A 16,122-nucleotide genomic window follows, 5' to 3' on the forward strand; every position below is an offset into this window, starting at 1 on the left:
GTGCATACAAACACGTGCTCTACATGAATTGTTTCAGCTCTTTTTAGAATTAAAATGCATAAAATGTAAGTGCATATATGTATAATACTATATATAGCAGTAACAAGAAGATATGTACAGGTAGTCCTCGCTTAGCAACTACTTGTTCAGCTACCCTTTGAAGTTACAACGGCGCTGAACAAGGAAACTTACAACCAGTCCTTGAAGCTGCGGCTGTCACAGTGTCCCTGCAGTCACGTGATCGCTATTTGGGCCCTTGGCAACTGGCACACAATTACGTCGCAGCGTCCTGTGGCCATGTGATCGCCATTTGCGACCTTCACTGCCAGCTTCCAACAAGCAAAGTTAATTGGGAAGCCAGCAGGAAGTTTGCAAGTCACAGTCACATGACATTGCACTCAACAACCAGGGTGATTCACTTGACAACTGCAGCTGGAACTGATGGAACTGCTGCTGTTAAGTCAGCACGGTCACATGATGTTTTATAACCGCATCACTTAGTGATGGAGTTGCCAGTCCCAATCACACCATTAACTGAGGACTACCTGTATCTGTCCTATGAACTAAAGAGTTATGCCTACACATTTATTTTGTACCCTTTGCTTGAAATGTGGGTGCTTAGAAGTGTAGATTAAAAGCAACTGATGAAACAGCCTGTTTCCTAGAACAAGTCTCTCTATTCTGAATTAAGACCGAGATAAATAAGTAGATATAATTTGGAGCCTACATGTTAGAATTTTTAATGTATTACAAGAGTCATCAGTGAACTTATTAGAGCTTGCACCTCATATATAAAATACGTATATTACTAGAAGCTATGGGAAAAAGTAGTAAACTGAGTAAAACATTGGGATTTAAAAGTCTGTTAAATCAAGGTTTTACTATATTTTAAAATTAAAGACTTATATATAATATGCTCAAGAAATTAATTTCTATCCTATTTTTATTTTTTAGATAAACCAAGGAAAGCACAGCACAGTGATTTTGGAGAAAGCTGGTTTCAGAAAAATACAGCTCATGCCTCCATAATATAAAATATATGAGAGTTTCTAATGTAGAATTGATGCCCTTTGGTATGTTTATTTTGTTTGATCTGTAGCTAATTACATGCTTTCTGGATCATATTTTATTTTAGTTAAGCTGCCATGGGAAAAATATTTTTAAGCAGACATGTGTTTTCATAGTAAAATAGAATTATTTTATAGAATATCTCATTTTAAAGACTTGTCTGTGAAGTCTTTCCAGAACACATCCACATTATAAAAATAATACATGTTGTCCCTTATTTAAGAATATCTTTGCACACCTCAGATTTCTAAATTCATTTGGATCCAGTAGTTTTAAGATCAGAGGTCCAAATCAATTATACCATTCTCCTTTGTACTGGCATAAGGAGACACCTACTGCCAATAACTTTAAAAAACTACAGTAGTTTAAATGTAGAAATGTAACAGGTGTGTATTTTTTATGCCAACCATTTTCAACCTGGGAATTTTTGGTTGCGCTGATTGGGGCTTGCAGTCCAATTTACCAGGCTGGAGAAGCTTGCTATCCACATGGGTTTTCTCCACTTGAAATCATGGCACAAGCATGCCCTGGCACAATCTTTCTCGTTCTCCTTTGTGGCTATGGAAGTTTTCTTACCCCTAGCAGAAGAATGAGACAACTTTAACATGTTTTAGTTGTATCGGCATTAAAATAGTATTTTATTTAAAAAAAACACCATTCAAGGGCAGGGTCTAGATTTACAAAGTCTGCCAGGCTTTGTCACCCATTATCTCGGAGGGAGGTCAGATGATCGGCAGTTCCAGCAGAAGTTATGGAGGCCCCAGTCGAAGTAGAGGCAAATTTCAGTGGGGACAGCCCATGTTATGCTGATATAGTGTTCTACCCTCACGGGGGGTGGACGGACGGCCTTCTTTCGCGCCAAGATTCCCTCTGTTAACTATTTCCGTCGCCCCTATATTTCTTGCGCTTGAGTTACAAAGCAGCAAATCTGCCTTTCTAAGGCCCCCAAGGGCTACCCCGAAGGTAGACAGCCGTGCGCGATAGAGATCCGGGGATCGTCCTGCGGCTCCGAGGGAGAACTCCGCTACCCGCTTTTGTCTTTCGCCGTCGCTTCAGGCTGCTGCTTCGCCCCTTGCTTTCTCCGCCTGGCTTCCGATCCTGGCGGGGCCTCGGCTCCCTTCCGCTGCCCGAGCCGCACTGGGGCCTCTTCGGTGGGCTGTGGGCCGGGCCCCGGGGAGAGCAAAGGGCCGGCCGCCCGCTGGGTCGCTGCCTGACTTGGAGCCCGCGGCTGCGAGCTGTTGCAGCCCACGAAGCAAGCTAGAGCTCGGCGGTGGGAGGAGAAAACACGAAACGTAACCAGGCCCGCTGGCTCCTCGAAGGACGCCGCTGCTGACGACAGCGGCGAAGCGAGGTTTGCGGAGGGGAAGGGAGGTTTCGCTTCCAGCCGTGGCAGCCGCCTCGGCCACTTTGCTCCTGACGAGAAGGGGAGGCGAGAGTCAGTCGGCCGGTCGGCAGCCGCCTCCGCACCTGTTTCGGAGACCCCGCCCTGCGGCTGCCCAGAGGCACTCACCCGCTCGGAGGAGGAAGGCGACGGCGACAACAACAACAACGAGGAGAGGGTGCTGCCGGCGCTGAGCACCTGGCTCTGCCCTCCGCCTTTCTGCTCGTCTCTCGCCTTCCTTAGTCGGCCGCCTCTCGGGGGACTCCGTGTCGCGGGAGGAGACGGGGGTCTGCGCGGCTCGGGAAGGAATCACACGCAGGGCCGGGCCAGCGACGGGTGGAGCCGCGGCTCGTTTCGCCGAAAAAGCCCCCTCGAAGCTGTCGCTGTCTGGCACAGTTGCCCGGAGCCCTCGCTTTCTTGCTTTCCCGTTTGCCGCCGGGAGTGAAAACTCAAACTCTCTGCAGGAAGCCCTGGTGGCCGAAGAGGAGCTGTGGCGTGGGCGGCAGGATGAACCCCAATGTCACCTATGCCAGCCGCAAGCGGCGGAAACCCGTGCAGAAGATGTAAGGGGAATGTTTTGCCTGGGCGCTGAAGGAAGGAAGTCTTGAGGCAGGGGGTGGCCGGGCGCAGCGCTTGGCATTTCTTCGCCGTGCATCTGGGCTCTCGCACTTCGCTTCGAAGCTCTGGCCTCGCCCCTCCTTTCCGAAGTGACACTTCTGCCCCTCTTCGATGTCCCTTGAAGTGCCTCGGGTCGCTCTCATCCCCTCTTTAAGAGTTCCTCCCTTACTCGCAGCTTTGTATTTTACTTTATTTCTCATTCCTTTTGAAGGGCTTTGTTTTTTGCTTTTTTTAAGGAGACAAGGAGAATTCAGGGTTGCAGGCCTCATTCCTCTGTGCGCTCCTACTTCCATCTTTTAAACCAAGAACAACCCGGGCCGTGCTTTTTAAAAGCAAGCGACCCTACTCGGGAAGGGTTTTCGGTGGCCTGAATAAGAGATTTGCGCAATCTCTGTTCATCTTTCCCCTCCTTCCTTCTCGCAGTCGCTTCTAGTAACTCCTGGGATGTTTGTAAATAATTAGTGAGAGACTCTGTTTTCGGGCTGTATAAAAAGTTTGCTTTTAAGTCATAGAACACTGATTAATATTTTTTAAAGAAAGGAGTGTTGAGGATCGGGCGTTGCTGTTTAGATCGGTAGGTGAAGGGAAACACTTGAAACATGCACAGAGGTTCCTTAAAAGTATATGGACCTAAACTTAGTCCTGGTATGGTATCGGTTGCCCGACTGAGAATAAGTACAATTCAGGCCTTGATTTGGAGCCCTGATTTTATATGGCTCTATTAAAGCCAGCGGGCTGATTAAGGTCAGAAGAAGCCTAAGGGGTGGGAAAGGATGAAGACAGTCTTTTAAATTCATGTGGCTGGATTTTCTAATCAAGAATTTTAGGTATTGCAATTTTTGGTATTTAAATTATTACTGTACTGAAAGTCTGTGGCTTTTAATGTAGCTTTTTGCTAAAGTTGGCTGTGGGCCCTGACTTCTGTTATCTAACAGATTGCAGTAGTGCAGAGAGTATTCTAGGACTACAGTTTAGTGTACATGTGCAGAAAGCCAGTTTGTGCAGGCTGTAATCTAACTATACTGCAGGGGGTTTCTCTCTGGTCTGAAGATTATTATTCTTTCTGTATCAGATTGAAGGTTTGGTTTTTAAGGTGGATGCAGTTTTAATTCTTTTCTGTCTGCCTTTCAAAGTATTTTGTGGCAAAATACAAGTGTACTGGGAGACTTTTTATATTTGTACAATGTGTTAGTATTGAAATCAGAATGAAAGAAAGGTGTAATGAAGCAAATCTATAAATTTCTTTTTTGGCTGTTTTAAGATCTGCAATTCTTTCTTTCTTTCTATGCCCCTGAGTCAGTGGCGACTTCTGGCAACTGCCTGGACAAGCCCCTGCAGTTTTCTTGGCAGGATTTCAGAAGTGGTTTGCCATTGCCTGCTTCCTAGGGCTGAGAGAGAATGACTGGCCCAAGGTCACCCTGTTGGCTTTGTGCCTAAGGCAGCTCATTCTCCCTGTTGATAGCCTGCTGCCTAACCACTATACCAGACTGCCTCCTTCTGCAATACTTGCATCAGGTTTTAAGAGTTGTTTTATGAAATCTTAGATGTTCTAGGTGTTACATGTCACAGCACATTGAAAAATCACTTAAGGCAAAATTAACTAGATAGATAGATGATGGCATTGGGATTTTTTAAAAAAAATGTTAATGGAAGTGTAAATTCTAAAAAAAATAGAATACTTCACTGAAATGAGTAAAATTAACTTCGTGTCTTACTTGATTTGTGATTTAGGTTTGAGTGCTACGATTATTTTAAGTTAAATAATGTCACATATGACTACTTTTTTGGGTGTGATCTTTAATTACTAAAGTGTTTACTGTCTAAGTAAGATTGCAGATGAAATATTAATTCAGCAGCAAAAAATAACTGCATTGAGTTCAGTGATATTTCCCAAAGAGTATCAAAAAAGATTGAGTGGAATGGTTAGAGGTGCATGCCAAATTGCCAGTTTCACAGTGGATTGCACCTATAATTGTTACAGGACTCTGATTTATATGTTTTAGTTGTGAGTTTTCCTGTCAGAATTGGTTCTTATTATAATTGTGCTGATTATCCCATTGGACAAATGCATTGGAATAATTGGCAAAAATGCAACTGTATACTTTCTGGTAGAATGAGAGTATTCTTAAAGTGTTGGTGTGAATACACTAAGACCAAAATGTTTGTCATAGTTCAATTTTCCTTCCTAGTGAGAAAATCCATATGCTATGTATTGTTAATGCTCAAAATAGGTTGATTAGAATACTGCAAATTTTGCAGTATGAGTATCTACACTTATTAAGCTGTCTTAGGAGGGGAGATGTATTATATGTTGGTTTCTGGGCTCTGTATAAAAGTAGCACATACCCATAAAATGAATAACTACATTCTCAAAGTTTACTTCAGAGGTGACAGTTGTTGGTTATGCAATATTTACTATTAAGTTATATGGTTTGTTCTGTAAACAATAATGGACTCACTGGTAGTCAACTAGATTTTAAAATGTTAACTTGTTCAGTTATTTCCTAGCATAACATAGTTATCTTAAGATAGTAACTAGAAAGTTGCCTTTTTTGCTAGTTCGTCAGTTCTGCATATGAATAATGAGAAACTTTTGAAAACTTCTAGAGTTTTATTTGCAATAGATTCCTGAAATGAATAAGTATATTTGCAGCCAAGCCAAGCAAGTGGGCTTTGAACTGACTTTGACATAAGGAGGCAATTCAACAAACTCTTTCCTTTTTGCAGGATTAAAATTGACAGGGAATCTCTACTTCTGACTTTATTATTGCAGATAGACCACTATATGCCACCCATGCTATATAGACATATAAACAGTTCAAAAGAAAGGATAAATGATTTTCCCTCCCCTTCCTGCCAACAACCTTTTTGCATCCTTAAGCTATTAAAAATTGATGTGATTGTTTTTGAAGCATCTGGAAGTTTTATGCAAACCATCCCCTCCCCCAAACTGTAGAAAAGTATATTACAAAGTGACTAAAGAACAGTAGAGAGTGATAGCAATAGAGATTTCTAGCTTAATTTTTGTATTTACTTCCTTGAACTGAAATTCAGCTGTATATTTTAAAATCTTTAGTATTCTAAAGTAGATTGCTTTATTCCCAGGTAACTCTTATGAAAATTTACCTGGGAATAAGTCCCACTGAATACTGTTTGAGTTGTGTGTGTGTGTGTTTGTGTAAATAAAAATTTGGATGTGGATTGCTACCCCCTTTTTAAAGTTGTCTGGTATACATTAATCTTACAAGAAAATGTTTTGATTTATGATGCCTAAGTAAGTATTATTTGGGCTTTTTCCTCCCTCTGTTACTGGAATAGTAAAGTATGTTTGACTAGGGAGAGCTGATGCAGTCTTGTCTGGTTCTTTTTCTGTTTTTTAATCTGTCTCACGTAGTATAGTACATAAGAAACAAAGCAGCCCATATAGTTAAGTAGCACGTAACAGCTTTCTATACACATTTGAACTGTAATTTGTGTATATGCTGCTTTGTTTCTCCATTAGCATATTGATTAGCATATTCATTGGCAGGGAATATTCATTAGCATATTCCCTGCTAATATTCATTGGCATATTAGCAGGGAATCATTGAGAAAAATCGTAAAACCTCTGGTTTGTGTTTTTGCTTCTGTTAGGGATGTGAAGTACAGTTTGAGTTTACAATGAATTCCTTTTGTATCTTTTCTTTGAAGATGACATTTTCAGACCTACAATCGAAATAGTATGGGCCAAATTTGTTCTGTACAGGAATATGAAACACTTTTAGGGTGTAAGGCATCACTTTACCTCTCTGACCGTATATCGTATGCAAGAGGAGAGAAGCTATTTGGTACCTTTTAGCTTTGCCTAAGAAAGGTGCCAGCTTCTACAGTTCTGATAAACCACATATCATTCAGAAGGCAGTGAGACTTGCTGATGGGCTGCGATCAAGGAACTATAATTGGCTTACTAGATTTGTTGTCTGCAGTAACCTAGTATCCAAGATGACAAAGGCTTCAGAAGGTGATATGATTGGATGATGCATGAGAATCTGTGATAGTCAGGAAGCTTATTTTTAATTTTCTCCTTTTCTAATTTGATCATTCTAATTGAAGCAGGCTAGATCTGGAAATTCTGCTCTTAACAGGTCCTTTATTTTCTGCCCAAGCTGTCATTTTTGGCACATTTCCTTGACGAAGATTTGGAAATGTTATATGGTTCCTTCTTCATTCCCATATTGATGTTCATAAACACACTTAACATGGTTATTTTAAGACAACAATCTACAACAGTGGAGTATTTAAATGTTTACTTTGTGAAACAATAATTTAAAGGGAAAGAATTGATCTTAATGTGTCTCTATATTTTTCTTCATAGTTAGCTGTTGTTTAATTTGTTTCTTTAAGTTTCTTTTTTTTCCCTTTAAGGGACATCTTTGTTTATGTATAGTATATATTTATTATTCTTTTGATTTATATCCTACCTTGCCTTCAGGGTCTCAAGGCAGCATAAGCTTAAGGATGTCATCAGCATAATGATGATACCTAATTCCCTGCACAGGAGTTAGCCCTGGGAGGTAGTCCAGACAAGAAGCACAAATAAATAAACAAACCAGGAGTACTAGCTCTATCTTTGTTGTAAGGTTACATTAACAGAATCTTGCAAGCCTGAAAGTACCCCTCCAGTCCCTCACTTTTAGTTTCCTGAAAACTAGGGAGGGTCCCTTTTAAAATGTTTCCCACACCCTCTCTCCTTATGTGGGCTGAGATATCTTTTACATGCTGGTTGTCCAGTCTGTGACTTTCCCTCCTGTCTCCCAAGGTCATTCCCACATGCAATTACAACAGGATGACCCCATCCAGCAGCTGCATATAGTTGTTAAATAGGACTGGAGAGAGAGTATTCCTCTGAGAGTATTCCTCAAAGAGTGGGCTCAGGATTTGACCTCTCCTATCCACCAACACCAATTAGAACTGACTTCAGAGGAAGGAGGAAAACTACTACAACACTGTGGTCTTTGGTCTCAAATCCCTAAGCCAATCCAGAAGGATTTCATGATCTGTGGTATTGAAAGCCACTGAGAGATCAAGAAGAGCCCGAAGGTATGCATTACTACCATGCTGATCCTGCCAGAGATCATTCACTAGTGCAATTATTGCCATCTCAGCACTATACCCAGGTCTCAAACCCAACTGAAAGGGGTTCAGATATGATTAAGAATATTATCTTGTGCAAAATGACTACCTAAGTGAGGTAGTCCTCACTTAATGACAGTAATTGGAACTGGAAACTCCGTTACTAAGCAGCACAGTCGTAAATCAAAAAATCACATGACTGTGCCAACTTAGGATGGCAGTTCTGGCACTTCTGGTTGCTGTCGTTAAATGAATCACCATGGGTTGTTAAGTAAGGTTCTCACGTGTCTGTGACTTGTGACTTCCTGCTGGCTTCCCCATTGACTTTGCTTGTGGGAATCTGGCAGTGAAGGTCACATGTGATCACATGACCACCGAGGCACTGTGATGGCTGTAAATTAGAGGACTGGTTGTAAGTCTCCCTTGTTCACCATTGTAACTTTGAATGGTTGCTGAATGAGTGGTCATTAAGTGAGGACTACCTGTAAGTTTTATGCTGTGCTGAATGGCTAAATGAAATGGAAGTTCTTTCTTTCCTATCACAAGGCACATAGGAAACAGATATCTTAAAACCTTGAAATTTAATTTTGTAATATCTACATAAATAAACATAAACTTGAATAATATAAAAAAATACTGCTTACTATAATACTCAGAAAGAACTAATAGCAATAACATGGTACAGAAGTAATAGTCCCAAAATTTTTGGAAGGTGCCAAGTTGGAGAAGACTATTTGAAAGCAATGACTGGTTTGGTTTTGGTTTTGTGATCATGACTACAGTCTTCAATTTACAGAGAACACTCAAGGGGCCCTGCACCATTTTATGATTCACTCTTTTAAAAGCCCAATATCTGGATATCTGCTTGAGTTTTACAATTAAGTTTTTGTAGGCAGAAGAACCTGTAGCTATTGTAGAAGTCATTTCTGATGAAATACTTAAATTTTATCTGGGACAGAGTATACCTGATCTAGAACTCAGTAGGTAGATGAATTAAAAGTTTCTGCAGTGGACACAATACACATTTGTTTAAATTTATTTGTGCCACATAGTATGTTTTCAACAAAGCAGGAGGAATTGCAACTACTGGTTCCATGACCCAATTCACACACTAACCTTGTTGTGTGGGTGGATGTTTGAAAAGCAACTATGTGCATATTACCTGTTTCACAAACTATTTATGCAACTGTGTAATTCTGTAGACTCAACTGTGCAGCTGCAAATGAAAAATGTTTCAATTGCATAGAGACATATGCATAAAATTTATTTATTTTATTATTCCAATTTCTATCACCGCCCATCTTCCCCTAAAAATGTATTTAATTTCTTTTTCTACTGTTTTAATTGTTTAACTGTTTTTATGATTCTTAGCCACCAGAGTCACAGGTTTACAATGGGTGGCTATATAAATTGAATAAATAAATAAAAGCAACTAAGCCTGCTGTTTTAAGGTTCCAATAGTTTCTGCATGACAGTGCTATCTGTCGTGGGTGGCAACTGAGCCTTCTTGATTATACCATATTATATACATGTATTTTCAGTTCCTGGTGAATATATTTTTATTCTCTAGTCTAGGGCTTTAAATGTTATAGCTCTGATTGCATGTAACAGTTATATGACTGTTTGTTTTTTATAATGTGTATTTATAACTGTATGAGCTATCCTGAAGATTTCTGGAAGTGTAGCATATCAATTTTATAATTATATGTGTGCCATTTGAGATGGCACACATATAATTATAAAATTGGCATAATCTAGTATGGTATGGTGGGTAAGGTGCTCGATTAGGAGCAGAGAACCCCAGGTTGAAGCCCTCCCTTTGGCACAGAGGCCAGCTCGATAACTTTGGACCAATCACTCTGAGTCTAGACTGGGCAATTGAAAAATATCAATCTACCAAGCTGTACTGGACCAGCATAGTGGATTATAGTCCATCACCATCAGTAATAATAATGTGTACCATTTTTTAAAAAATGGTATGAAGTCTTAAATATAAAGTTTCTTTGTTAGTTATAGACAATATATACTTATAGGATAATTGCAGGATATTATCATTTTAAACCCAGAAGTGTGATCAGAATACCTTCCAACTCTTCCTCTCCCTCCCCCTGCTTCATCTCTTCTTACAGCTTTCATTTTAATAGAAGACCCACCTTTGAAAAGAAAAATCTGTGTGGGAGATACGTATTTCAGTGGAACTCACAGGACCACTAAGGAAATGTATACATTATTTTGGGATATTTGTGAATGATACTCATTATCAGTGGAAATACGAATGTGTTTTAAAATGTGATCTCACTATATCCTATTATTATGGCAGATTAAAGCCTTCCCCTCCTGAAGGAGTGAAGTCAAACCCATCGAAAAGGCATAGAGATCGACTGAATGCGGAGTTGGATCGTCTGGCTGGTCTTCTGCCATTCCCTCAGGATGTTATTGCCAAACTGGATAAACTGTCTGTGCTTAGACTCAGTGTGAGTTACCTGAGAGCCAAAAGTTTCTTTGATGGTAAGGAATTTGAGCTTATTTTTCTGACTAACTGTAATATTAGTATTCTGTTAACTTAAGTCCTCTTTTTTTCCTCATCTTTTTTAAAGCTGAGAACTGAAAGGAAGTATGGTTGTGAATTTTTTAAAAATGAAAGTTGTGCTCCTTTTGTGAGTTGCAGTTCTTTTAAGCAATAATTAATAAATGTTTGGCAATGTATTGATGCGCTTCTAGCATCCTAGTATCTGGTATCATTTACTTTCCCTATATATTTATTAATTAAGGCCACTTACATAATTTTAAACAATCCTTTGTTTCTGATAGTTAGAGAGTAAAGTGAAAGCTTGACTGAGGAGTTGTGTATGCAACATTTGTAATTGTACTGTTGCTAAAAATGTCCTATGGAATGCAAGAGACTAGAAAGGAAGTATATAGTCTCTCGCTGCTAGTGAATTAAATATCTAGTAGTGATAGGGCAACAGAATGGCTATCATAGACCATATACATAATCTCCCCTGTGAAAACAATATTGCAGGCAATTCTGAAATAATAATTCATTACTTGATTAGATTTGAGAATCCTTGTCAGGAGCCACTGCAGGTTTGGGCTGGAAAAGATGTTTCTGGCCCTCCTCCATCCCCACTCCCCACAGTTTCCAGGAGAACAGACTCAGTGCATATTTTTAAGAAATATACAGGAAAGTAAGTATGGATACCTTTCCAAAAGTATAGGCAGAGAAATGAATCTATGGCTTTGTTCAATTTTGATCTTGTGAGTTCAAGAGCATTAACAGTGGAACTTGCTTGAATAGGCTCTTGCTAATAAAAATGTCGATATGTCGATCCTAATAAAAACAAGAGTCTAAGGCAGAACGTGCATGCTAAATTAACTTGGTATCTTCAGACTTTAGCTTTTGGTAATTCTTGGAGAATTGGGTTGAGTAGAATATGATTTACAGTAGAGGAGAGTTGGGTAGGTGTAAAATGCTGAGCTTTCTCATCTTGTTAATTTCTTCTCACTGCTTAGGAAGTTTTCCTTCCAAGGACCTTTCTCCACTTGCACCTCATCGCAGCACATATGTGCCTTAGCTACATCTTTTCCTCTATGCATCCACATGATGCTTTCTCTCTGGTCCCCTTTCCATGTGTGAGATACCTTAAGTCACCCGTAACTGTTCTTATGCTAAAGTGCTGTTTTTCTCCCTCCAGCAGAGAGCAATGGATATCAGTTTCAAGATGTGTTAAAATCTGACACACTTTGCCAGCTATTCTGCCAGGAGAACTGTTGGGTGATTAGTAGATGGCAGGATCAGTTTAGTGTTTATTGGCTACTTCAGGTTGGTCCTGGAATGCCCCTGTCTGGACCACAGGCAAACTCCTTCACTCCTATTTTCCTTTTTATCTCAAGAGTGCTTGTAAACGTACCTGCTAGCTCATAAGTAGGCTTGCAGTTTTGAAAGATGGCTAGACACCAGCAGAACAGTGAGGTTGTGCAGACAAAGCCTTAGTGCTATTTCAGTTTGCCTGTATTTTTGCCTCTTTGCATTTTTTCTTTGCTCATGTAAGCCTATTTATCAGGCTGTTCTGTGAGTCTATGAAGCAAAGAAGAAGAGCGGGTTGAGCTTTCTGTATGTATTCATACATTGGGAACAAATTAGGATCCATTTTGCTGCACTTGAGCTATATTGGACAAGCCCTCCACCTCTGAGATGATGAGCAAAGAAAAATGGAAGGGTTGCTGATAAGCAGGGCACCAAGTATGAGTTTCAGATTTTTATTTTCACAGTCCAGTTTGGAAGAAGAGAAAAATATAGAGAGGTATAAGGATATATTAAAATAATGGATGGCTCCAGTCCTACTTGTGCCACTGATACCAGTGAGTCTATTCTAAGAATACTTTAGTCTAGATCCAGGCATGGCCTATACACCTCATACACCAACATACATTTTGCATTCCTACTGTATAAAGTCTTCAGGGCTTATAATGGACGAGAAGTTAGAAATATCTATGAGCTGATTTTGGGCATCAGAACAAAGCCACAACTGTATGATGTAGTGCTGTCTGCTCACCTTTCTTCTGAGTACATCCCCACCCCATGCAGATATAACTTCATCTGTTCATAGCATGCCAGGCTTCTGTAGCCTGCAGTATAGTAATAGCTTTTTACGGAGGCAATAACCAGTAAGGTTAAGAAGTTGTGGTCAGCTGGCAGCCATGTATGTGCCTCTTTTCCTTGTTGGCCTCCTTTGCTATAGCTAATCATGGAGTTGCATGAAAGAGAGCACAATTAGTGAAAAGAAAGAGAAATACAGTTTTGTAAATGGAGCAGGTTCTAGTATATAAGCACTAGTGTTCAATCATAACATATCTTGTAAATGTAGAAATGAATGTTCTCGTCAGCTTTGTGGATTTAGTCAATATGCTTTTGTTAACAGTTTGTTGAAGTAAAAGGGAAATGCTAAATGAATAACAGGATACAAATGAGGGGTGTGTGAATTCCTGAGGAAAGTTAAAATATAAACCTGTAATCATATGATCACATTTAAGAGGAAACCCAAGCTTTATCTGAAACAATAGATTTTTCTTCCCCAAAGAAAACACTTGCCTTTTTCTAGATTTAAACAATCCAGTTAGGAAGTTGGTTAATCTAGCACAAGATCAGGCTTACTTGGGAGAGCTTATTATGAAATGAGCACACCTTAAGCAATCTGTTTTATAAAGTGGTCAAATGGCAATGTTAAAATATTTGCTATTCTTGAGATTCAAGTATTAATCATTCAGTTGAAGGAAGCAAGTTTACAAGGAATATTCTCTGATACTTAGTAATACTGAATTTTCACTCTCTATATATCTCTATGTTTGTACAAACAAGTAAAATTTAAACTAGGTCAGGCAGGACATGCTGAGCATGGTTTCTGGAATTCTTCTTTCCAGTCTTTTACCAACAGTGACCATAGGAATCATCTGTATTTTGTTATGTGTAACAAAATGAAATACCTGTGAATGATGGGAGTGTATTGCTGCTCTTAACCTCATGAAGCATCTGTGTGCGTTTGTGTGCACTTGGAAGTATGGAGTGGGCTGTGTATGCTCCACTCTGAATCATGTGACCAGTGGAGAGGAGAGAGGAAAGGACCTTTGGAAGGTGCCCTCAGCTACGTTCTAAGCTATTGGCCACTGCCTTTTCTGTAGGGATACATCAAGATTTTTTTTTCTCTGTCTCTCATCTGGCCCAATTTCAGACTTGATCTTACGTTTGCAGGCTTTTGTTCCTATTGGTCCTATTCATTTCAGTTTTCAGAAAGTTACCATACTAATGGACAGAGGGCTAGATGGAAAATGGAATATTTTTTTCAACATTTTGCTGGTCTGGAAAAATTAAACAGTAGTGTAGAGTGCCAATATACATTAAGATTCAGCTATTGTTCATAGGAAAATCAGATTTCTGATGGTATAATACTTGACACATATTTTTAAATATATTTGCAGAATATTGCTCTGTGTTCAAGGAACAAGCCTTCTGGGACATGAGTGCCTGAGGAGAATCTAGCAAAATGTGTGCTTCAGAAGCAGCTTCCTGGAGCAATCCTGGTTCTGTTTCATAAGTAGAAAATATCCGAACTAGCATTTTTCTTGGCGAAAATTTAGAAAGCCAACCAAATATAATTGGGAATGCTTAGTGTAGAAAAGGAAATGCCCTTAGAAGATACAAGAAGACAGTAGAGATGAAGTTGAAGTATTTTCAGAACATGAATTTTGTTGAAACAGATCTTACAAAATATCAGTTAATTCATTAACTTGGAACCTTCTTAGAAAATGAAAGAAAAGGAGTAGGTTAAGGTACTGAGTGGTATAGCTGTGTGAAATAGCGTTTGTCTTTGGAGAAAAAATGAGAGGGAAGGAAGAGGAACAGCTGAAAGAGACTGATTTCTTTCATATTGCTGTGTTGGAACCTCCAGAGCAGTATTTCTCAACCTCAGCAAAAAAAAGATGTGGACTTTGACTCCCAGAATTCTCCCCCAGCATGGCTGGCTGGGGAATTCTGGGAGTCAAAGTCCACACCTCTTAAAGTTGCTGAGGTTGAGAAACACTGCTCCAGAGGATGTTGTGGTACTTCTAGGATGTAGAACTGGCATCAACTGAGAGAAATTGAATTTAGGGAAGGTATGCTCAGCATGAAAGAGATCACAGAAATTTACAAGCCTAGTGAAGGAGAAATTGATCAGGTTGTTTCCTGTGCTGTTTTAATACAACGAAAGTATCCTAGTAGTGCAGTTAAATTCAGTGTTGCTTAGAGGCCAATTTAATAGTAATGTAATTTTTCACTAAATTAGGACAGGAAAAAACTGGAGATTTACAATCTTGAGAGGTTCCACTGAACTTGAACAGTGGGCTGGATACTTCCTTTGTCTATGTCAATATAGTATTTTGCAGTAGGTATGGAATGGAATTTTTCTCTGTGGCAGCTTTGATTAGAAACTGATTTTTTTGGCATTACCTTAATTTGCTATGCTGTTTTAGCCTCAGCAACGCTGCTAAAAGCTGCCAAGACAAGAAATTTGCATGTAAAAGATAAGGATAGGAACAGAAGTGTATGTTTTGCAATAAATAAAGATATAAAAATACTAGTTTGCTGTAGATTTTTCATCAAGCTGTATGGAGCTTTTGAGAAATGAGATGGATTTAAAATGTTAAGTAAACAGATATGTACTTTTTTGTGAACTGTGTGTTTGCCTTTTAATTTGATGCTTAATTATATCAGATTTCCTAAAGCTAAGGATAGGCATACAAATGTACTAAAAACAGAGGTTAAACTTGTCTTATCCTGTTAGTTCAGTTGCTATATTAAAACAAAGATCAAGATGGAAGAAAAATACAGTTATTGAGGAATCTTTGTGTTGAACATTGCAGAATGAGTATCATATCTCATTTCGCCCTATTTACTCTTTTAAAGTAGTTCCTTTTATAATAATAAGCAGCTAAGTAGCCCTTTCACATTATGTGATGATTAGTTAATGTACTTAATAATTAATTAACTGTTATATAGCACTACTCAGCAAGTACAAACTGCCATAGCCAGGTTTATTACAAATTTATAATAAAACAAACAGGACCTGTTTATAGCTGTTTGGATTATAATCTGGTTATTGCCAGATACTGGTATGAGATTTGAATGGTTTAACTATTAACAGCTAGTTTGACAAACTTTGGCAAATTACAGCAATGGAAACATTTCCAAACATCCGTTTACATAATACTACATAAGATCTATGAGCCAGGGCAAATTGGATGTGGTTATCGATGAGATGTCAAGATTAAAAATAGACATTTTGGGTGTCAGTGAACTGAAATGGACTGGAATGGGCCACTTCACATCAAATGACCACCAGATCTACTACTGTGGACAAGAGGACCACAGAAGAAATGGAGTAGCCTTCATAATTAATAGTAAAGTG

General features: G+C 39.3%; 1 protein-coding gene across 2 annotated transcripts in view; it reads left to right on the forward strand.

Annotated features, from left to right (window-relative positions):
• The first annotated feature begins 2,425 nt into the window (after positions 1-2,425).
• Positions 2,426-16,122, forward strand: part of AHR (aryl hydrocarbon receptor) — a 58,025-nt gene continuing 44,328 nt past the window's right edge. Inside the window, exons 1-2 of one of the 2 annotated variants that reach the window (XM_063303730.1) lie at positions 2,426-3,012; positions 10,500-10,687. In XM_063303730.1, coding sequence (XP_063159800.1) covers positions 2,957-3,012; positions 10,500-10,687 — 244 coding nt within the window. In that variant the 5' untranslated portion in view covers positions 2,426-2,956. The remainder of the gene's footprint in view (positions 3,013-10,499; positions 10,688-16,122) is intronic. The other variant, XM_063303729.1, reaches the window with a different exon arrangement.

This window comes from Candoia aspera, chromosome 4 (assembly GCF_035149785.1).
Source record: "Candoia aspera isolate rCanAsp1 chromosome 4, rCanAsp1.hap2, whole genome shotgun sequence".
NCBI classification, from domain to species: Eukaryota; Metazoa; Chordata; class Lepidosauria; order Squamata; family Boidae; genus Candoia; species Candoia aspera.